The sequence below is a fragment of the Lampetra planeri genome, chromosome 12, assembly GCF_965212315.1.
Source record: "Lampetra planeri chromosome 12, kcLamPlan1.2.h2, whole genome shotgun sequence".
Classification (NCBI taxonomy): domain Eukaryota; kingdom Metazoa; phylum Chordata; class Hyperoartia; order Petromyzontiformes; family Petromyzontidae; genus Lampetra; species Lampetra planeri.
The window spans coordinates 6,197,618-6,222,126 of record NC_136118.1 but is presented as its reverse complement, the minus strand read 5'-3'; the positions used below and the strand labels follow the sequence as shown (position 1 = coordinate 6,222,126).

At 45.2% G+C, this 24,509-nt stretch overlaps 1 protein-coding gene across 4 annotated transcripts in view; it reads right to left on the bottom strand.

The window, feature by feature from the left end:
* SLC2A9 (solute carrier family 2 member 9) overlaps window positions 1-24,509 on the bottom strand; it is a 79,107-nt gene that overhangs the window by 27,749 nt on the left and 26,849 nt on the right. For all 4 annotated transcript variants that reach the window (XM_078599302.1, XM_078599301.1, XM_078599300.1 and 1 more), the window contains 2 exons: window positions 12,694-12,749; window positions 12,272-12,372 (listed from right to left, as the gene is read on the bottom strand). In XM_078599302.1, the coding sequence (XP_078455428.1) occupies window positions 12,272-12,372; window positions 12,694-12,745 (153 nt within the window). In that variant the 5' untranslated portion in view covers window positions 12,746-12,749. The remainder of the gene's footprint in view (window positions 1-12,271; window positions 12,373-12,693; window positions 12,750-24,509) is intronic.

Below are 24,509 nucleotides of genomic sequence, written 5' to 3'. Positions count from 1 at the left end.
GTATCTGTAAATCGAACTGAAGTCACTGGTTTCATCATGCAGAGCACTAACCTTACACTAATATTACAGAGGTGGGGGTTTTTTTCTCTGAATTTATCAGATGATAATAAACTATCAGTACGTATACTTACTGAATAGGACAATGGGACACTGTCTACAAGAAAGCCACCTATACGGATGCCTACCTAAAACCTGACTCCCACCACCATCCATCCCTGATGAATCCCCTCATCAAAACTCTACACCATAAAGCTCGATGTATTTCTGACCGTCATCACCTAGCCAGTAAACTGGAACACGTACACCAAGCTCTCAAGATGAATGGATATTCAGACCACACAATCCGTAAAGCTATCACCCCAACCATTGGGAAAGAACCATCTGAGGACTCAATCAAAACCATCCCCTTACCATACATAGCAGGGGTCACTAAAAATATTTCCAAAATCATGAGCAAACACAAAATCCAGGTTCGATTTAACACAGTACATAAAATAATTCGTGATCTGATCCCATCTGTGAAGGATGTGATCCCTGACATGCAATACCCCAGTGTCTACAAACTAAGCTGTGTCTGCGGCAGTAGTTACATTGGGGAAACTAAGCAACATGTCTCGGAACCTGTTCGTGAACATAAGGCAAATCTGAAACACGGTAGGACCAACACCTCTGCCGTGGCTGATCATTGTTTTTAATGCGATGGGCTCACACGAAATTGATTTCTCTAAGACGAAGGTACTTTGCAAGCCCACTGACTATCAACAAAGATTCGTTCATGAAGCCATCCATATATATAGACACGGACACAATTTCATCCGAGAAGATGGGTACGAACTGAGCAATAATTGGAAGGACGTTATTAACCAGTTTAAGTCATAACTGGCTGCGATGTTTCCATCCTACCTTCCGATGTTAGTAGTTATTTTCGACTCTCTGATTTTACATTAACAGGTTAAATGTCTTTACATTAACAGATTAAATGTCTCACTAACACAGCCACCGTTGCTCATTTTCTTCGATGTGGCGGCGGCTCTGCGATCTTACATTGACATGCAAATTTCTCACTTTAACATTACTAGCCCCGCCCACTTCGCTTATGACGCTTGGGCTACACCCATTTCAAACCTTTAAAACATCCTGCCTCAGCAGCTTTCCCGCTATTTTTTCTCTCCTGATGACGATTGCTTGTGTTGCGATCGAAACGTCGTAGCTTTTTGTTATTTTCTTTGAAGCTATCTACGTGACTTTACCGAAAGACCCAAGAATATGCATAGGACAGTTAGCACAGTTAGTTGTTGTTGTTGTTTTCCTCGCACTTTCTGTTTATAGGTGGCATTGTGTCGCCACTTTGCAAGGGTTGAGCCAGAGATCAATCGATTTAATTTTGGTCCGCGTTTTGGGCAACTGAGAAAGTGGGAGACGTCTTCTGGCGTTAGCACAGTTAGTCAATATGCAGGTCGTGTGTGGCAGGGTAAAATGTGGGAACTCCCACCTGTTCTAAGGCATCTCGGTCAGTATAGAAGAGTAGGCCAAATACTCTCTAGACCTGTTTAACACGTAGGCTTTCGCGACCAATATTGTTCATAATCAACGATTTTTGGGTTTAGATCGCGTTATTTATAAATGTGTCGTAACCCTCCACCACCCGACACGGCCAATCAGTAAAAAAAGTGTCACGTTGACAAAAGACAAATAGTTCACTGCTTTAGCCCACCGGTGTGTTGAAGCGTGAAACCACAACATTTACAATTTGAGTACGACGTTTCGCTGGTAATTGCATCCAGCATCATCGGGCAATTCGCCAGAATTCTGGCGAATTGCCCGATGATGCTGGATGCAATTACGCGACCAATATTGGCGAATTGCCCGATGATGCTGGATGCAATTACCAGCGAAACGTCGTACTCAAATTGTAAATGTTGTGGTTTCACGCTTCAACACACCGGTGGGCTAAAGCAGTGAACTATTTGTCTTTTGTCAACGTGACACTTTTTTTACTGATTGGCCGTGTCGGGTGGTGGAGGGTTACGACACATTTATAAATAACGCGATCTAAACCCAAAAATCGTTGATTATGAACTCTCTAGACCTCCATTTAGTCGAGGTATTTCCACCAGCAGTGATTTGAGAAAGCAATTGCCGGGCTACACCTTCAGAGTTTTTACCTCGCAGACATTTAGTGCAGCAAAACAATTTAGAATGAGGTCATTACAATTTGAACTTCCTTAATCTCATTCAAAAGCAAATAACAATTACATTTCCAATCTCTCCATTAAATATGCCAAAAATGCTCCGTTAGTATTGATGCATTTTTGCAAACATTGCTACGCAAGATGCAATTGAAGACATTACCTAACATTTCCCATGGAACAACCTGATAAATCTACTCCTATTCAAGTGAGCACACCTTAAAAAAATACTGCATTAACTTGTGTAAACCGCTTATTTTGAGCAACACACACAATGCGTGATGACTCTTATTGCAGAAGAAAGCTTATTAATACCAGAGTTTACCACTATAATTCTCCAATTTATATGTAAATAACATCAAATAGAGGCTATAGCAGATGACTGCTTTTTTCCGCTGTAAGAATGGTGGAGGCACTAATGATGAATGTCATTGCCAAAACACTTTCAATGAACCTTCAGCTACAATTATGGTTGGGGTAAATTGTTCCCTCATTGGCAGGACTTGTGTCCGAACTATATGACCATTCATCATTGAACAGCCAAAGCCATCTGGCATGACATTATACGACTTGATAGGAAAAGATAACTTTGGCATTTAGAGAATATACTGAATGTTCTCACGATTCACCTGAATTTGTTTAATGTCATGTTCAAAATTGATGTTGTACGCTCCATGCACGACAACATTCGGGACAGAAATAATATTGGGTTTAGACTGCCACAAAGACCAAATCAAAGTAGTCATGTTCTTCAATCCAAAGAGTGCACAACATAAGGTTTATTTTGTCCATTGAACTTTCTCGGGGTCGTTAAATTTAATTAAGCAACTTATCAAATTTTAAATCAATTAGAAAGCGAGTGCCCAGCCAAAAGCAATTGAATGTCATTTTGAAAAGTTCCATCAATCCATTTCAGGTTTTAGATTTGAAGCTTTCGTGACTGCAAGGATTCATATTCGTAGGTTTTTTCGGTAAAGTCACGTAGGTAAAATATTAAATTAAAATTAATAAAAGTAATAATATAAATAAAATAAAATAATAAATCACGACGTTTCGGAGGCAACACAAGCTTCCGTCTTCAGGTGGAACAGTCACAGCACGATTGCTGTATCAAGTAAAGACAAATCCCAAGAGACCCGACCTTGTATATATACTGATTGAGGGGGGGGAGGAGCCAGGGTAGGCCCCTGGAGAGGAGTTTTTATGTTAAGGTTGGTACGGCTATGGCTACTGCTGGGACTGAGCCTTTGTTATGTAGACTGGTTAAGCGTAGAGGAGCCAGGGTGGGCCGCGGGAGAGGAGTTGTTATATGGTTGATGCGGCTATGGGCTCCCATGAGATTGTCTTTTCCGAGACCAAGGTGCTCTGCAAACCCCCTGGCTACCATCAAAGGTTTGTACACGAAGCCATCCAGATATACAAACACAGACATAATTTCAACTGTGATGATGGGTACAAACTGAGTAATCATTGGAAAGATGTTATTAACCATGCAAAAAAGATTTAACTACACACATTTGGACCATCTTATTTGACAGGCACTATTCTTTAGTTTACTGATAGACAGCTAGTTTTGTTTTATCATGTTTAGCTTCTTTTTTCACACGCTGATTACCTGCTTTGAGTTTTACCCACCCAGCTACATAACAAGGGGCTGCTTTGTCCTGACTTGCTTTTCTGCTTCTGCCATCTACTTAACAAATGCTCAGTCCCAGCAGCAGCAACCGTAGCTGCGCCAACCATATAACAACTCCTCTCCCGCGGCCCACCCTGGCTCCTCTACGCTTAACCAGTCTACATAACAAAGTCTCAGTCTAGGCCTCGGCAAGGTAAGGTAAATTAGCTTTATTACCGGGAAAAAGGGTAAAGATAAAGGGTAAAGGTTTCGACATACCAAGGGGTAATGTAAAGAGTAGGGTAAAGGTAGCTCAGAAAAATTACCCAGTAGGGTAAGGGTAGGGCGAATAATTACCCGGTAAATACAGTACCTTGTTTACCGCTAAAAGTTCCGTGGCACAGTGACGCAGTCCGTGGCCTCCATTTTAAAGTGATGGCGGAGCACATGGAGACGGTCCACGTTCTTGAGGTCGAGGTACTAGAGGACGAGGATGCCAGCAACGGCTTTTTTGGGGTTGCTGCGAACAGCAATCGAAAGAGGCAGCGGTATGCGTTCCCGTGGGAGCACACACACGATTGGATGGAGGGTGATCCGCATCCACAGCAAGGGAAGCGGCAGTGCGTGCACTGCCGCAAGTGGTTTTCCACCCACACGAACGCGTCGGGGTGGAAAGCCCACCTCAAGAAACACAACGTGCTCGCCCCAGGCAGCGAGGTCGGGACGTCGGCGTCGGCGAGCCGCCTAATACAGCAAACGCTGAGCCGGCCAGCAATCCCGGATCGCCTCCTGGTAAAGTTTGAGAACGCGGTGGTGGATTTTGTTATCCAAGGTGCAAACTCTTTGCGAGCCGCCGGCAGCGACAAGTTCAAGACCTTGGTCAACACATTGACGCAGGGATACGAGGGCCCATCGACCCACACCATCATTCGCAGGATTGTCGAGCATCACACCATCATGCTGCCCATCATCGGGGCGTTCTTCTCCAACCTGGACGTCGCCATCTCGCTCACCATCGACGAGTGGTCGAACCGCAACCTGAAGGGATTTTGGATGGTCACGGTGCACTGGATCGACAGCAAATCTGGTGCGTCAAAATCCATGCTGCTGACAATCCTCGATGTGCAGTCCGGAAGGGGTGTCGGCAATCGCATTGGGGCCGCTCTGTTTGAGCACCTCCAAAGCCTCGGGCACAATATCTCGACCAAGCTGCTCGCTGTCACCAGCGACAATGGCTCCGATGCGAACAGTGCTGTCAAGACGTTGTTCGCCCTGGTCAACGTGGACGCCGGATATGAGCAGTTGCAGGCTTGCCACCATATTCGATGTGCGGATCATTCCATCCAAATCGGTGTCGTCCAAGTTCTAAAACTGATCAAGTCAACAAATGCCGAACTGCGCAAGGTGCTCGTCAATATCAGGTGCAGCAAGGTCGTCCGGCAGTCGTACTGCCGCGAGGCTGAGATCGCCAAGCTCGCCAGCAAGGAGCCCACGCACCAGGACTCGCCGACCAGGTGGCATTCGACGTTTGACATGGGCGACGACGCCATCAAGAAGCGTATCCCATTGGACATTATCATGGCGCACTTCCAGGATGTGATCGGTGTCGGTGCTTTATCTGAACTGCAGTGGGAAAACATCGAGGGCGTGACAGCATTCCTGCGAATGCCGCGCCAGTTCATGGCCTCGTTGTCGGCGGACCACAATTCGACATTGGATCTCATGCCGGTGACGATGGAGCACCTCGTCCGTCATTGCGATCACGGTGAAGCCGCCCTTAGAGCGATCGATGAGCCCTTGACTGCAACGGGGATGAAGTCCGAACTGGTGCGGTACCGCCACCTACTGGTTCAGGAACCCGCCATTGTGGCATCCTACTTGAATCCACAGCTGCCGAAAACGACAGACCAAGACGAGCTGGCTACACTGAAGGCCACAATCCGCTCTGTCCTGCAGCATCGCTACTCGGACGTGCTCACGATCTCGCCGACGGCAGTTGCTGCCCATATAGAGGAGCGGTCGCTGTTCAGCACCCTGTTCAGCAATGTCGGCAACTCCATAGACGACGGCGATGAAGTCGATCGTTTTCTGAGCATGGGCGTCACGACCGCCAGCGCCTTCATTGACGTAATGCAGTGGTGGTTTCTCCGCAAAGAGCTGCTCCCCGCCCACTACAAGATTGCCTGCGACTACTTGGGAGCGCCGGCAATGTCAACTCCCTGTGAACGTGCGAATAGCGGAGCGGGCGGGAGTTCACATGTGTTCGCCAGTCGCTGTAAACGACGCTCTTCATAAAGTCCATGTGCTTGCGCTCATGGATCACGGCCGGCTGCCTGAAGGTTCCATCTAACTGGGCTGGAGCGGCGCAAGGATCTTATTGCCTGTCGTCCGTCCAAGGATGATGGCAATGACGAACTTGATCAGGTTGTTGATGCGATCGCCATCGACCAAGACGACTGGGACGAGGAGGTTATGGAGGACGGTGTTGTCGACAGCCTAAACGCCCGATTTGAGAGTATTCTATATGAATAAAGCGTCTTCTTGGTTCTTTCGGTAAAGTCACGTAGAATGGAAATAATAAAATAATAAAAATAAAACATAATAAAATAATTCTCACAACGTTTCGGCCACAACGCAAGCAGCCGTACTCAGGTGAAGACCAGGTCTATCGGGGAGACAGCGTCTGAATGAAACAGCACCATGCTTGGAGCGTATATTTAATCTGGGTTGGAAGGGAGTGAAAAGGCGCCTTGACAAAATAATTTGCATATCAAGAGGAATTTAGCATATTTATGGGAAATGCAGGTATGTGCTTAGTACTACTTATGCCCGTGCATTATGCAGGATTAGCAGCATCAAAGGGAGGGGATATGGGAAATGCAGGTATGTGATTAGTACTACTTATGCCCGTGCATTATGCAGGATTAGCAGCATCAAAGGGAGGGGATATGAGAAATGCAGGTATGTGATTAGTACTACTTATGCCCGTGCATTATGCAGGATTAGCAGCATCAAAGGGAGGGGATATGGGAAATGCAGGTATGTGATTAGTACTACTTATGCCCGTGCATTATGCAGGATTAGCAGCATCAAAAGGAGGGGATATGGGAAATGCAGGTATGTGATTAGTACTACTTATGCCCGTGCATTATGCACGATTAGCAGCATCAAAGGGAGGGGATATGAGAAATGCAGGTATGTGATTAGTACTACTTATGCCCGTGCATTATGTGCATTATGCAGGATTAGCAGCATCAAAAGGAGGGGATAGGGGTAGCATTAATAAAGGGAAGGAGTGTTAACAGTATGTAGCTGCAGTAACTCAAACCACCACGTAAACAACTAAAGTATAAACTACATAGTATCTTTCGATTTAAAGCTTTCGTGACTGCAGGGATTCATCTTCTTGGTTCTTTCGGTAAAGTCACGTAGAAGGGAAGTAATAAAATAATAAAAATAAAACATAATAAAATGAAATAATTCTCACGACGTTTCGGCTACAACTACCAAGCTTGGTAGTGTCTCATTCTTCACCTGAAGACGGCTGCTTGCGTTGTAGCCGAAACGTCGTGAGAATTATTTCATTTTATTATGTTTTATTTTTATTATTTTATTACTTCCCTTCTACGTGACTTTAACGAAAGAACCAAGAAGACTACATAGTATCATCAGTATACTAAATATACTCTACAATAAGCTGAGTTACTAACAGTAAGTAATACAAAAAAATAATATGCTTCCATCTAAACTTTATTCTCTTACATCACACGAGTCTACACCGTACTATATACTGCCATAGACAAACCCAACATTAAATTATATACTGTATTGCTATAAACCACACAAACCCCACTCAACATCCTGGCACCAAACAACCTCCACTCTACATCCTGGCACCAGACAAACTCCACTCTACATCCTGGCACCAGACAAACTCCACTCTACATCCTGGCACCAGACAAACTCAACTCTACATCCTGGCACCAGACAAACTCCACACTACATCCTGGCACCAGACAAACTCCACTCTACATCCTGGCACCAGACAAACTTCACTCAACATCCTGGCACCAGACAAACTCCACTCAATATCCTGGCACCAGACAAACTCCACACTACATCCTGGCATGAGACAAACTTCACTCAACATCCTGGCACCAGACAAACTCCACTCTACATCCTGGCACCAGACAAACTCCACTCTACATCCTGGCACCAGACAAACTCCACTCAACATCCTGGCACCAGACAAACTCCACTCAACATCCTGGCACCAGACAAACTCCACTCTACATCCTGGCACCAGACAAACTTCACTCAACATCCTGGCACCAGACAAACTCCACTCAATATCCTGGCACCAGACAAACTCCACACTACATCCTGGCATGAGACAAACTTCACTCAACATCCTGGCACCAGACAAACTCCACTCTACATCCTGGCACCAGACAAACTCCACTCTACATCCTGGCACCAGACAAACTCCACTCAACATCCTGGCACCAGACAAACTCCACTCAACATCCTGGCACCAGACAAACTCCACACTACATCCTGGCACCAGACAACCTTCACTCTACATCCTGGCACCAAACAAACTCCACTCAACATCCTGGCACCAGACAAACTCCACTCAACATCCTGGCACCAAACAACCTCCACTCTACATCCTGGCACCAGACAAACTCCACTCAACATCCTGGCACCAGACAAACTCCACTCTACATCCTGGCACCAAACAAATTCCACTCTACATCCTGGCACCAGACAAACTCCACTCAACATCCTGGCACCAGACAAACTCCACTCTACATCCTGGCACCAGACAAACTCCACACTACATCCTGGCACCAGACAACCTCCACTCTACATCCTGGCACCAGACAAACTCCACTCAACACCCTGGCACCAAACAACCTCCACTCTACATCCTGGCACCAGACAAACTTCAGTCAACATCCTGGCACCAGACAAACTCCACTCAACATCCTGGCACCAGACAAACTCCACTCTACATCCTGGCACGAGACAAACTCCACTCAACATCCTGGCACCAGACAAACTCCACTCTACATCCTGGCACCAGACAAACTCCACTCCACATCCTGGCACCAGACAAACTCCACTCAACATCCTGGCACCAGACAAACTCCACTCTACATCCTGGCACCAGACAAACTCCACACTACATCCTGGCACCAGACAAACTCCACACTACATCCTGGCACCAGACAACCTCCACTCTACATCCTGGCACCAGACAAACTCCACTCAACATCCTGGAACCAAACAACCTCCACTCTACATCCTGGCACCAGACAAACTCCACTCTACATCCTGGCACCAGACAAACTCAACACTACATCCTGGCACCAGACAAACTCCACTCTACATCCTGGCACCAGACAAACTCCACTCTACATCCTGGCACCAGACAAACTTCACTCAACATCCTGGCACCAGACAAACTCCACTCAACATCCTGGCACCAGACAAACTCCACTCACCATCCTGGCACCTGACAAACTCCACTCTACATCCTGGCACCAGACAAACTACACTCAACATCCTGGCACCAGACAAACTCCACTCAACATCCTGGCACCAGACAAACTCCACTCTACATCCTGGCACCAGACAAACTCCACTCTACATCCTGGCACCAGACAAACTCCACTCAACATCCTGGCACCAGACAAACTCCACTCTACATCCTTGCACCAGACAAACTCCACTCTACATCCTGGCACCAGACAAAATCCACACTACATCCTGGCACCAGACAAACCCCACTCTACATCCTGGCACCAGACAAACTCCACTCAACATCCTGGCACCAAACAACCTCTACTCTACATCCTGGCACCAGACAACCTCCACTCTACATCCTTCACTATACAATTACGATACTATATATTACTTTGTACATTGTATTAAGCATATCAATTTTATACTATTTGTTATTATACACTGTACCATATACAGCAGTGTGATATACATTTAGGGTGGGTAGAATAATACATAGTGTAATATTACAATGTATAAGGTATAATACAGTATATAATTTAATGTTGGGTTTGTCTATGGCAGTATATAGTACGGTGTAGACTCGTGTGATGTAAGAGAATAAAGTTTAGATGGAAGCATATTATATTTTTTACGACGTAGAATTGTAATGTATTACTTACTGTTAGTAACTCAGCTTATTGTAGAGTATATTTAGTATACTGATGATACTATGTAGTTTATACTTTAGTTGTTTACGTGGTGGTTGTAGTTACTGCAGCTACATACTGTTAACACTCCTTCCCTTATTAATGCTACCCCTATTCCCTCCTTTTGATGCTGCTAATCCTGCATAATGCACGGGCATAAGTAGTACTAATCACATACCTGCATTTCTCATATCCCCTCCCTTTGATGCTGCTAATCCTGCATAATGCACGGGCATAAGTAGTACTAATCACATACCTGAATTTCCCATATCCCCTCCTTTTGATGCTGCTAATCCTGCATAATGCACGGGCATAAGTAGTACTAATCACATACCTGCATTTCCCATATCCCCTTCCTTTGATGCTGCTAATCCTGCATAATGCACGGGCATAAGTAGTACTAATCACATACCTGCATTTCCCATAAATATGCTAAATTCCTCTTGATATGCAAATTATTTTGCCAAGGCACCCTTTCCCCCCCTTCCAACCCAGATTAAATATACGCTCCAAGCATGGTGCTGTTTCATTCAGACGCTGTCTCCCCGACAGACCTGGTCTTCACCTGAGGACGGCTGCTTGCGTTGTGGCCGAAACGTCGTGATAATTATTTTATTATGTTTTATTTTTATTATTTTATTATTTCCATTCTACGTGACTTTACCGAAAGAATCAAGAAGATTAATCCCTGCAGTCACGAAAGCTTTAAATCAAAAATGAATAAAGCGCTCTACCTAGCATTTATCGTAAAAAAAAAATCCATGTTTTTTACCCCAGTAATAACCCTGTAATCGCGAAATTTGTATGGGATAAGGGTAAAAGATAAGGTAAAGGTAGGCTCGTTCTATTTTTTACCTTTTACCTTACCTGCTAAAGGGTAAAAGGTAGGGTAGCGCGATTGTATTGTGGTAAGATAAAAGGTAGGGCAAAGTTTCTCTTGTTTTTTTTACGGTTTAACTTTTACCTTACCTTGCCGAGGCCTAGCTCAGTCCCAGCAGTAGCCACAGCCGTACCAACCTTAACATAAAACTCCTCTCCAGGGGCCTACCCTGGCTCCTCCCCCCCTCAACCAGTATATATATACAAGGTTGGGTCTCTTGGGATTTCTCTTTACTTGATACAGCAATCGTGCTGTGACTGTTCCACCTAAAGACGGAAGCTTGTGTTGCCTCCGAAACGTCGTGATTTATTATTATATTTTATTTCTATTATTACTTTTATTAATTTTATTAATTTTAATTTTATTTTTTACCTACGTGACTTTACCAAAAAAAAACTAAGAGTACATTTCAGGTTTATTTTAAGTATGTGCAGTGTGTATGTATGTGAGCCAGTGTTGAACTTCTTTTGCACCGTACGTAGCCAACCATGTTAATTGGAGGTGCAATTAGCACGGTCAAAGTACATCATCTATGCATTTATCTGTATATGTTATGTACCTGTACATGGTAAAGGTTCAGCCCTGAAATTACATGCCCACAACACTACTGGAGGAAGGGCCTCCACTAAGAAGAACTCTATAGAGCCCCTCTAGATGATATGTACTTATACATAATACATGCAATGAAGATTACTAAATCTAAGTTTGTGAATTTTAAAAAATTATATTCTAAAAAGAATGTTTCACAATATATGCTAACATTGTGGATCTTTTACACAAAGATAAACTGAGAAAGGAAATTAGCTGTGCAATGTTGTGGCCTACACTATAGTTCAGTATAACAATAAAATGAACACATTTAATGGACTAGTTTAAAGACATCTGCAGCGAATCAATGCATTGTTGTGGTTCAGAGTCACAGATTGATTCACGAATAGATAGTGTTTTAACATTGCAGTTAATTGTAGCTCCACTAATTGATGCAGGAGTCATGCGAACCCATTAGTGAATATACAAACATTAAACCATATGCACACGGTTTACTGCCTGTATTGCAATATCAAATACCAATATAAATCTATAAATCAATGCATTGTTACGCTCCCATTAGTAAACATCAGTGGCAAGCGATTTCTAAACCAGTCTTAGGGAAACCTTAACTTCACCAACCCACACTGAACAGCATGAGACGTGGTCAAATCACCCCCTGTGACCGACAGTGTAGGGAGGCCTTCATCAACAAGTGGATTGACAAAGAGGGTGTGATCATAATTATTAGCTTTTGGTTAACTGTGACAGTAGTTGAACAATCCAATATTGCCTACGTATCTACATGTACTTGAACAAAAAAATGTCATGGAATACGTACATCTGAAGGGCCATTCACCACTGACAGATTGTAGCCGTAGATGAAGGATGAGCCGAAAGCTGCACTCAGAGATGACAAAACCAGGATTCGTGTGAAGCCCTGTGAAGACAGCGCAGAAGGGTGCAATTAATATTTCCACATTCTTGGTTCTTTCCGAAACACATCCATGTGCAACAACGCTTCCAAATTATCTAAATTTTACAGTACTGCACGCATGTGTGTAGAACGAAAAGTGTTACTTTAAACTTAGTTTCCTTTATACATGTTTCATTCGATGTTACAATATATCCTGTTAACACTGGAGCAAAAAAGTATTAATTTGACTAAAATCTCCTACATTAAATGTTTGTAACATAGATATGAAAAAAACATATTTTAGTTGACAGGAAATTCCAGTTTTCTGTGAATATGTAAACTTAACTTGGTTTTCGAGGGAGTTTTCACCACAATATCTTCCTGGTCGGTGTCCTCCATATGCCTAAGGGTAGACAATGCAATTTGTGACTGTCAAACACCAGCAATAAAGCAAAAAAAAACACAACACATAACAGTATAGGCTCAACCCACTTGCTACCAACACTGCCTTAAAATTATATATAATTGGGTGACATTTCATAAAAGGGCCATTTCCAGAAATGTCACAAGGTGTGTTAAGTATTTTTCTCATTGTGCTTGTGCACCACTGACAACGCAGAATCACCAAGTACTCTACTTCATAGGCTGCATTGTAGTTATGAAATCCCTTTATAAGGCTCACATTTTAAACGACATTATGTAAATGTAATGTTGACAAAGAAAACAGTGACATTATAAATGTCCGCTTGTCCATTGAACGGGATGTGGTAAGAAGTGTGATCACCAGCCATATGATCTATCCACCGCTGAATGAAGGCCTCCAAGGCGCTGTCATATCTCAAGGTCTTGCGATGCAACAATTCATCTCGCTTCTGCGCATGAACTGCTCTCACCAATCCATCTCCACGTCGGTTGTGCTCTCGGGCGAATTTTCTTCTTCCATCATCCCTTCTAGCAGTGGTCTGTGTAATCCCACTTACATTTAACAGTCAACACGATGTCTACAATTTGTGTTTGTTCTCTGATCCATGTGTTCCTTTGTCTCAGTATAATTGCCAGTATGCATCTCTTCAAGCTTCTTTATACACTTTTTAGCTTTTGTTCCAGCGTCCATGTTTACAATCCATGTTATGACTGATGATATGCATTGACTAAAATCTTTAATCTCACCACAATGGAGAGATGAAAGATTTTAACTCCCTCGCCTGGTATGCTAGGTCGTAGGTTTGGTCCCTACCCTGATGCCTGTATATTTGACATTTGTATGTCTCTCTGTTCCCATAGTCGCGTTAAATTTTCTCCAGGTCCTCCGGTTTTCCCCTCCACGTTTAGAGTATTTGGTTGCTATAAATTTGCAGGCGATAAGCCACTTTGTAGAGCTATCATTTGTGGTCAGGTCGCTACTGAAAAAGAGCTAGCAGCTTAGTGGGCCTTACCTGGCAAAATAAAAAAAAAGCGTTTAAATAGTTTATAGTTTGTAATGGCGTATTGGTTTTCATGGTCAAATTGAATATCCCAATGGAAGTTCATCTCGCTAACGCGCACCACGTTATTTCATAATTTTGATACCAACCTGCCCTCAATTATTGCTGTTGTTTTCTAGTTGGGACCCTCTAACATGTTCAATGAGCTTGCTGTTCGTGACAGGTGCAATACGTTTTTGTTTATTATTTGTTTAGATACTGGTATATAATATGGTTCTTTCATTGTAGAAAAAGTTATATTTTCTCGGCATTGTCAACTTGTAACTTTGCTCTGGGAGGCCTGGTTTTGAGCCAAATATATTTACTGAAAAATCACAGGAATGGTAACACAACAATTTCCATCTGCACAATTGTGTTTGCAAATGTGCATATGCAGAGTGATAGATATTCCACGAATATGACAGTGTGCAATTCTAGAAATATTCCACTGTTAGAACAAAGGTCTCCCAACGCTGTTTCAGTGACGTCGGCCGTTAAACTGAGTTCATTGTGCTGGTCAGTGCGAGGTAGTGAGGGGCTGGGGTCTATCACCAGTTCACATATCACTTGTCCCTAATCTGATGTCAGAAATAAAAACTCAAGTTGCCAGATGCATTGTGCAACATTAACCACGTCACCCCGACCACTCCAAAGTGCATATCTCCATATATATAAAAGGCAAAGGTGTGAATGTGTATCTGTTCAAAATGTTTAGCGTACTTCCCGACATGCAACAAACTGCAAATTTGCCATGTGGGTACAATCCAGACTGTACACCATGCAAAAATTATAAAAATAGACTTGTATTTTTTGGGGGCGGGAGGGGGCAATAATGGATATATTTTGCACGGCAAGTGAGCTGTGACGTCACATCTGTCATGTGACCCGCGTGCGGAAGCTTCACGGAGTGTGCCCGCTCATGTCACCCCCCCAACCCTCTGTGAGTAAAGTGCCATACAAATGTGTTGCAGGTCTAAGGCGTTCTTCGCGCAGCATTGGTTTATTATTTGAGTCGTTTACTGCCGTACGCACCCTCAAAGTTGCATGTATCTGCAGCAAGCACGTGTATGTGTACCTATGGACGCGCGCGCGTGTGTGTGGGGGGAGCGGTAGTGTAGTGGTTAGCGCGCTGCGCTACGAACCCGGCGACCCAAGTTCGATTCCCGCTCACGGCCACCACCGGTGACGATTATTTGAACCGGTTCTGGGCCTCCCCCTGGTCGACTCAGCCTCAAACGAGTAACTGGTGTGGTGTCTGAACATTGCCACTGGGGGGACAAAGGCGGCCGGACGTGGTGAATCCAAGTCCCGGGCGAAGCCGGGTAGTTAAAGCTAGTTTATGTATATGGTAAACAAAGCAATAAGTTACTGCTACCCGGCTATAACATATGGATTTGTTTTCACCAGGTAGTCAGATTTCCTCCTGCAAAACATCACTAATAAAATAATTACCGTTTAAAATTACTGGCATTACTGGCATCAGTAGCAGCAGTCATGATCGCTATACTGTTGCATGAATCAATCTATCACCTGCACACAAACTAATTGAATTTAATTGCTCCATATCCATGATGTAAATACGTCTGTGCGTGAACTCTTTTGGATGCCACTCTATTATTATCAGTCTCAATAATCAGCCATCATGCCTTCTAGACAAGATGGGTCCTACCCCAGTCCAATTACCTTACTTAACTGTCAAAACATTTCTATAATCGTGTTTGTTCTCTGATAGATGTGTTCCTATTTTGTCCCTCGATGTAATTCCAAGTACTGTATGCACATCACACTTCTTTTGGCACTTTCACCTTTTAATCAAACCAGTGTATCAGACAATGGTATCACATCATTGCATATTACTTGTGATTACATATTTATCAAACCCACTGACAGTGACACAGAAAATGGAAACAAATATTACTGAAACGTGGAGCTAAGATGTATACTAAGCCACTGGAAAAGGGACACATGATACGTTCATAGCTTTTCATGACTCCAATAAATTCATTTTTCCAAAAACATTGCTAACCTGCTCTCGCATGCCTCTTTATGGCATCATTTAAATCGGGGTCTGCCTTTAAAAAAATCCACAAGTGTACTCACAACAGGCATGACAATTACATTCATACACCAAGACAAAGATCCCCCTATAGCCTTTGCACACTGTTGGGGAAGGTGTTGTTAGAGAGCACCTATGAAGGCCGGCACGGCACACGAGGGAGTCGGAGGGCATCCGAGGTCGGCACGTCCACGAATGCCTCCCAAGACGTTTTCCACCTGCCCCAACTATTGAGGCATTTCTCCACAACCCTGACAGCGAGGGCAGCAGCTGAGTTAGGGCACCCTCGGTCCCCTGGAAAGCCCTAGAGAGCCCTGGGGCCGTTCTGTTGCTCTGCTGGCCGAGGGGCCATGCTCGCAACATCCGCAGCAGCTCGAGGCACCACCTTGAAGCTGTGCGATTAAGCGGCGCCCACTGAGTCCGGCGCAGTGGCGACAGCTACCAGGAGCTCGGACGGCTGGGCCGGCGATGATGATGGGAGACCCGGCTGCAGGTTACCATCTGGGGTCCTGAGCTGCACAGCAGCCGTCATTTCCAGGTCTCTGGGCGGCGTCGGGCACGACCCCAGCCACCACGGCACATACCCCTGCGAGTTGGTAACCGCTCCTTGCCGCTCTTGCAATGGCTGCGGAGTTGCGGCCACAATGCTGATGGCGACTGGCGTCGGGGCAAGCTGTCCACGGCGCTTAGCTGGCGCCATCCCTACTGGTATTGGGACGGGTCCTTATCTTCCAACAGAGTTACTTCCAACAGAGTCCAGCGACATGACGCCCCGGAGGCATTGAGGCCATTCCTAGGACCTTGGATGATAAAGCATTGAAGGTGAGAAGCCACTGCATGCGCTTAAAATAAGAAACAGATCATTTATGGGGTGCTGAGCATGTGCCCGATGGTGGCGCTCCCTTTCGCGTACTCGGATTTCTCATTTCCCTTTATTCTAGACACTAGTGATGTCATTATCAGGGCTGTATTGTCATAGATGCTAAATGGAAGGGTAATGGTGATAGCGTACTGCAGTCGCATTCTGTCTCTCGCCAAACAAAAGTACTGCAAAACCAATCACACACTGTTGTTAGTTGTGCACTTCATGCACCAGTACCACCCCCCTACTTGTCGAGCCAGAAATGTATAGTACGCACTGACCACGTGGCTTTACAATACTCTCTGCGATTCGACCAGCTGTCGGGCCAGATGGCTAGATGGATTGAGCGACTTCAGGAATTTAATTATGGATGTCATTTATCGCAAAGGTGCCCACCATTCTAATGCAGATGCTCTCGCTCGACTAGGCTCCTCGGTTAGGCTCACGTGCACAACAGGTTTGTGCACCGTAAAGACATCGACCCAGAAGGGAGCCGGGTTATTGCCCCAGTGTCAGCAGGGCTGGAGAGAGACCAGTTGATGCTTGGGGATTATGGGTTGAGATCCTTAAACACCATTGGGGACTCCGAAAATACAAAGAGGCCTGCGTCTCAATCATCAGTTGTCACATTTTTGACATTGGGAGGGCCTTCTGATGGATGTGTTGGGATATGGCCTTGCAGCGTCAATGTGTTCTTGTTCTTAGCCCGTGGCGCAGGAGATTATTTGGGCATATTTACATTCTTCAGCTCATGCACCTGAGCGACAAAAATACTCACGTTATCTTGAAACTTCACTATTATTGGCCAGGTATGTTCATGGACGTCCATTGCCGAGTAGTAGTGTGCAAATAGTGCGCACGATGAAAACCGCCCCCTTGTGCGCCAATAGTTCCACTACAATCCATTACTATCTCTCGGGTGAATGAAATGGTTGCCCTAGATCTAACCCTGGGTCCCTTCTCTGCAACACTGTGAGGAAATCGTTATTGCTGGTTGGGGCTGAATACTTGACCTGTTGACCCATGGCATGACCCCTCCCAGATCAGATGACAAAATCTACCACAGAGGCATTCATAAATGGGTATGTGGTAGATAAGGGCTTCCCCAAGCAATTTCTGCCCAACCAGGGTCATCATCTTTCATCCCAGCTCCTGAAAGAGATATGCGCTATGTTGGCCACTTAAAAGCTGCGAACCTCGCCTTACCACCCGTAGACAGATGGAATGGTTCAAAGGTTCAATCTCACTATTCCGTCCACGTTATGCCACAGCATACCGAATGGCCTCACACGCTTCTACAGGATTCTCCCCGTTCTACTCGATGTACGGACGGGAGCCAACACCCTGACTGAGAATCAGCTGGCCAAAATATCGGCCCACGTAAGGTCCTGGCCAGGCGTCCTCCCATCACACGTTAACTTTCCTGCAGGAATTGAGGGAGGCCCCAAGGGCTTCTCTGCTACAGTCCAAGCAGCAAACAAACAAGTTCAGGCAAAGACCACAACATGAAAGTAGTGGAAGGTAGGCGGCATGACATGGCTGCACTGTTCACAGGTTCCAGCTGGCATATCCCAAAAATTGCATAGACCATGGAAGGGACCTGTCAAAGTCATCAGAATCCTGTGGTCACAATGCGTGAATGATAAATTGGAAAATTGCCATTGGTACATGAATCCTTTTTTCTTAGAACCACATGTTCATGACTCAGATGTCTCTCAATCATCATCACCAGTCTCTTGGTCATCAGTAACGTTGCCGGGTTCCGGGGTGTCGCCCACCAAACATCCATAGGCTGGCGCATCAAATTCAAGTTCACCAATTCCATCCGCAGGGCCAGCTGTGAGTGACCTCTGGCGACCATCCCCACATCAGTAGGAGGGGTCCACTGTGCAACCAAACGGTACCACAGACTCTGCCAGACAAAATAACTTCCCTTGCTCTTTACTTCTTATTTCCATATTTGTCCATTGCTAGTTGTTCTTGCGCAGTATGGGTTATCAGGGGAGGATGTACATATTTTTCTGTTGCTTTGTGTGCTTTCCTCATGTCATTCTTCTGCCATTTTTTTCTCTTGCATCTGTGTTAGGGCATAATAAGGGATAAACTCGAGGTGGAATTTCGCTCCCGAGTGGTTATAAGGGCATTGTAGGTTGACAAAGCTGCGGACAGCTTAATCGTCGGGGAAGAAAAGGCTGGGTGTCAACAACAAGTGTTTATGCTGTGTGCCGCCTGTCCTACAAGTGTCCGTGTCGATTCCGGCAGAACAATAAAGTTCCCTCACCAGGACGACCAGTGTGGACTGTTGCATATTCATAAACTACCACCGCAAGGGAAGACACATTCATACACCACCACAACAAGGGAACTCATTCATACACCACAATCACAGGGGAGACACATTCATACACCACAATCACAGAGGGAGACACATTCACACACCACAATCACAGGGGGAGACACATTCATACACCACAATCACAGACGGAGACATATTCATACACCACAATCACAGAGGGAGACACATTCACACACCACAATCACAGAGGGAGACACATTCATACACCACAATCACAGAGGGAGACACATTCACACACCACAATCACAGGGGGAGACACATTCATATACCACAATCACAGACGGAGACACATTCATACACCACAATCACAGAGGGAGACAAATTCATACACCACAATCACAGACGGAGACACATTCCTACACCACAATCACAGGGTGAGACACATTCATACACCACAATCACAGAGGGAGACACATTCATACACCACAATCACAGAGGGAGACACATTCACACACCACAATCACAGAGGGAGACACATTCATACACCACAATCACAGAGGGAGACACATTCACACACCACAATCACAGGGGGAGACACATTCACACACCACAATCACAGACGGAGACACATTCATACACCACAATCACAGAGGGAGACAAATTCATACACCACAATCACAGACGGAGACACATTCATACACCTCAATCACAGGGTGAGACACATTCATACACCACAATCACAGAGGGAAACACATTCATACACCACAATCACAGGGGGAGACACATTCATACACCGCAATCACAGGGTGAGACACATTCATACACCACAATCACAGGGAGACACATTCATACACCACAATCACAGAGGGAGACACATTCATACACCACAATCACAGGGAGACACATTCATACACCACAATCACAGAGGGAGACACATTCATACACCACAATCACAGGGTGAGACACATTCATACACCACAATCACAGAGGGAGACACATTCATACACCACAATCACAGGGAGACACATTCATACACCACAATCACAGGGTGAGACACATTCATACACCACAATCACAGGGAGACACATTCATACACCACAATCACAGAGGGAGACACATTCATACACCACAATCACAGAGGGAGACATATTCATACACCACAATCACAGGGAGACACATTCATACACCGCAATCACAGAGGGAGACACATTCATACACCACAATCACAGGGAGACACATTCATACACCACAATCACAGAGGGAGACACATTCATACACCACAATCACAGAGGGAGACACATTCATACACCACAATCACAGGGTGACACATTCATACACCACAATCACAGAGGGAGAAACATTCATACACCACAATCACAGGGAGACACATTCATACACCACAATCACAGAGGGAGACACATTCATACACCACAATCACAGAGGGAGACACATTCATACACCACAATCACAGGGAGACACATTCATACACCACAATCACAGGGTGACACATTCATACACCACAATCACAGAGGGAGACACATTCATACACCACAATCACAGGGAGACACATTCATACACCACAATCACAGAGGGAGACACATTCATACACCACAATCACAGGGGGAGACACATTCATACACCGCAATCACAGGGTGAGACACATTCATACACCGCAATCACAGGGTGAGACACATTCATACACCACAATCACAGAGGGAGACACATTCATACACCACAATCACAGAGGGAGACACATTCACATACCACAATCACAGGGGGAGACACATTCATACACCACAATCACAGGGGGAGACACATTCATACACCACAATCACAGGGGGAGACACATTCATACACCGCAATCACAGAGGGAGATACATTCATACACCACAATCACAGAGGGAGACACATTCATACACCACAATCACAGGGGGAGACACATTCATACACCACAATCACAGGGTGAGACACATTCATACACCGCAATCACAGGGTGAGACACATTCATACACCACAATCACAGGGAGACACATTCATACACCACAATCACAGGGGGAGACACATTCATACACCACAATCACAGGGAGACACATTCATACACCACAATCACAGAGGGAGACACATTCATACACCACAATCACAGGGAGACACATTCATACACCACAATCACAGGGAGACACATTCATACACCACAATCACAGAGGGAGACACATTCATACACCACAATCACAGAGGGAGACACATTCATACACCACAATCACAGGGTGACACATTCATACACCACAATCACAGAGGGAGAAACATTCATACACCACAATCACAGGGAGACACATTCATACACCACAATCACAGAGGGAGACACATTCATACACCACAATCACAGGGGGAGACACATTCATACACCGCAATCACAGGGTGAGACACATTCATACACCGCAATCACAGGGTGAGACACATTCATACACCACAATCACAGAGGGAGACACATTCATACACCACAATCACAGAGGGAGACACATTCACATACCACAATCACAGGGGGAGACACATTCATACACCACAATCACAGGGGGAGACACATTCATACACCACAATCACAGGGGGAGACACATTCATACACCGCAATCACAGAGGGAGATACATTCATACACCACAATCACAGAGGGAGACACATTCATACACCACAATCACAGGGGGAGACACATTCATACACCACAATCACAGGGTGAGACACATTCATACACCGCAATCACAGGGTGAGACACATTCATACACCACAATCACAGGGAGACACATTCATACACCACAATCACAGGGGGAGACACATTCATACACCACAATCACAGGGAGACACATTCATACACCACAATCACAGAGGGAGACACATTCATACACCACAATCACAGGGAGACACATTCATACACCACAATCACAGGGTGAGACACATTCATACACCACAATCACAGGGAGACACATTCATACACCACAATCACAGGGAGACACATTCATACACCACAATCACAGGGAGACACATTCATACACCACAATCACAGGGTGAGACACATTCATACACCACAATCACAGGGAGACACATTCATACACCACAATCACAGAGGGAGACACATTCATACACCGCAATCACAGGGGGAGACACATTCATACACCGCAATCACAGGGTGAGACACATTCATACACCACAATCACATGGAGACACATTCATACACCACAATCACAGAGGGAGACACATTCATACACCGCAATCACAGAGGGAGACACATTCATACACCACAATCACAGAGGGAGACACATTCATACACCACAATCACAGGGAGACACATTCATACACCACAATCACAGAGGGAGACACATTCATACACCACAATCACAGGGAGACACATTCATACACCACAATCACAGGGTGAGACACATTCATACACCACAATCACAGAGGGAGACACATTCATACACCACAATCACAGGGAGACACATTCATACACCACAATCACAGGGAGACACATTCATACACCACAATCACAGAGGGAGACACATTCATACACCGCAATCACAGGGTGAGACACATTCATACACCACAATCACAGGGAGACACATTCATACACCACAATCACAGGGAGACACATTCATACACCACAATCACAGAGGGAGACACATTCATACACCACAATCACAGAGGGAGACACATTCATACACCACAATCACAGGGTGACACATTCATACACCACAATCACAGAGGGAGACACATTCATACACCACAATCACAGGGAGACACATTCATACACCACAATCACAGAGGGAGACACATTCATACACCACAATCACAGGGGGAGACACATTCATACACCGCAATCACAGGGGGAGACACATTCATACACCACAATCACAGGGGGAGACACATTCATACACCACAATCACAGGGGGAGACACATTCATACACCACAATCACAGGGGGAGACACATTCATACACCACAATCACAGGGAGACACATTCATACACCACAATCACAGAGGGAGACACATTCATACACCACAATCACAGAGGGAGACATTCACACACCACAATCACAGGGGGAGACACATTCATACACCACAATCACAGGGGGAGACATTCATACACCACAATCACAGGGGGAGACACATTCATACACCGCAATCACAGAGGGAGATACATTCATACACCACAATCACAGAGGGAGACACATTCATACACCACAATCACAAGGGGAGACACATTCATACACCGCAATCACAGGGTGAGACACATTCATACACCGCAATCACAGGGTGAGACACATTCATACACCACAATCACAGGGAGACACATTCATACACCACAATCACAGGGGGAGACACATTCATACACCACAATCACAGGGAGACACATTCATACACCACACTCACAGAGGGAGACACATTCATACACCACAATCACAGGGAGACACATTCATACACCACAATCACAGAGGGAGACATATTCATACACCACAATCACAGGGGGAGACACATCGCGAGGAAATAATAAAATGTGCTGGGAGCCAAGAGCTGTTATCGTTTGGAGACCTTCACTTGGTATATTCAATTCCTTCCCTTATCGGTTTCACCACCACCCATTCCCGAAGAAAAATACTCCATAAAACATAATGTACCTTGGTCAGTTCAGTTCCGGTTTTAACCAGTGACATACAAACATCAAAGTTGAATCAAAAGTTAAAACGAAACCCATTCTTATGTCAGCCCATACATACCTGTAACACGGCCCTACACACACACAGTGATGACGTGCCTTCAATTACCAAATGACTTAAATGATATCCATCGGATGCATGCTATGATACATAGCATGTGTTCACAGTGCGGCAGTAATGCGTTTCTGCCATTATAATAAAGCAATTTCCAAAAAAAAATTGTATTTTCTCCGGGGTGGTGGGTGGGGGCTCAAAATCCAGAACGCAGTCCCCATATAAGCCCCTTGCATTAATCCACCACCAAAGGATCTCCCCGTTGTAATCCTTTATGACTGCAGGGGCAAGTGCTGTTAGCGAGCACCTATGAATGCCGGTACGGCACACACGAGGGGGGGTAGGTGGCCAGCAACCACGCCCGGCCGCCTTTGTCTCCCCAGTGACAATGTTTACACACCACACACCTTACACACCACCACAGCTGGTTATAAGCCACCAGTGCAAGGAGGCTTACATTTGTATCAAGGCTCTGGGGCTATAATCAAGATAAAGAATATACACCTACAGCAAGTGCTACACACCCCACTCTAAATAAGAATGCGAACGCAGCACATGTTAAAGTTTGTAGTGATGATGATGAAGGTCGTTTCGAGTTCTGAAGCCCTTTCAGCAGAAATCCACGCACCTCGCAAGATCTTCATTTGAGGCCGAGTCGACCTAGGGGAGGCCCACGCCCGGGTCAGATAACCATCACCGGTGGTGTTGACCGTGAGCGCAGCGGAGCTAACC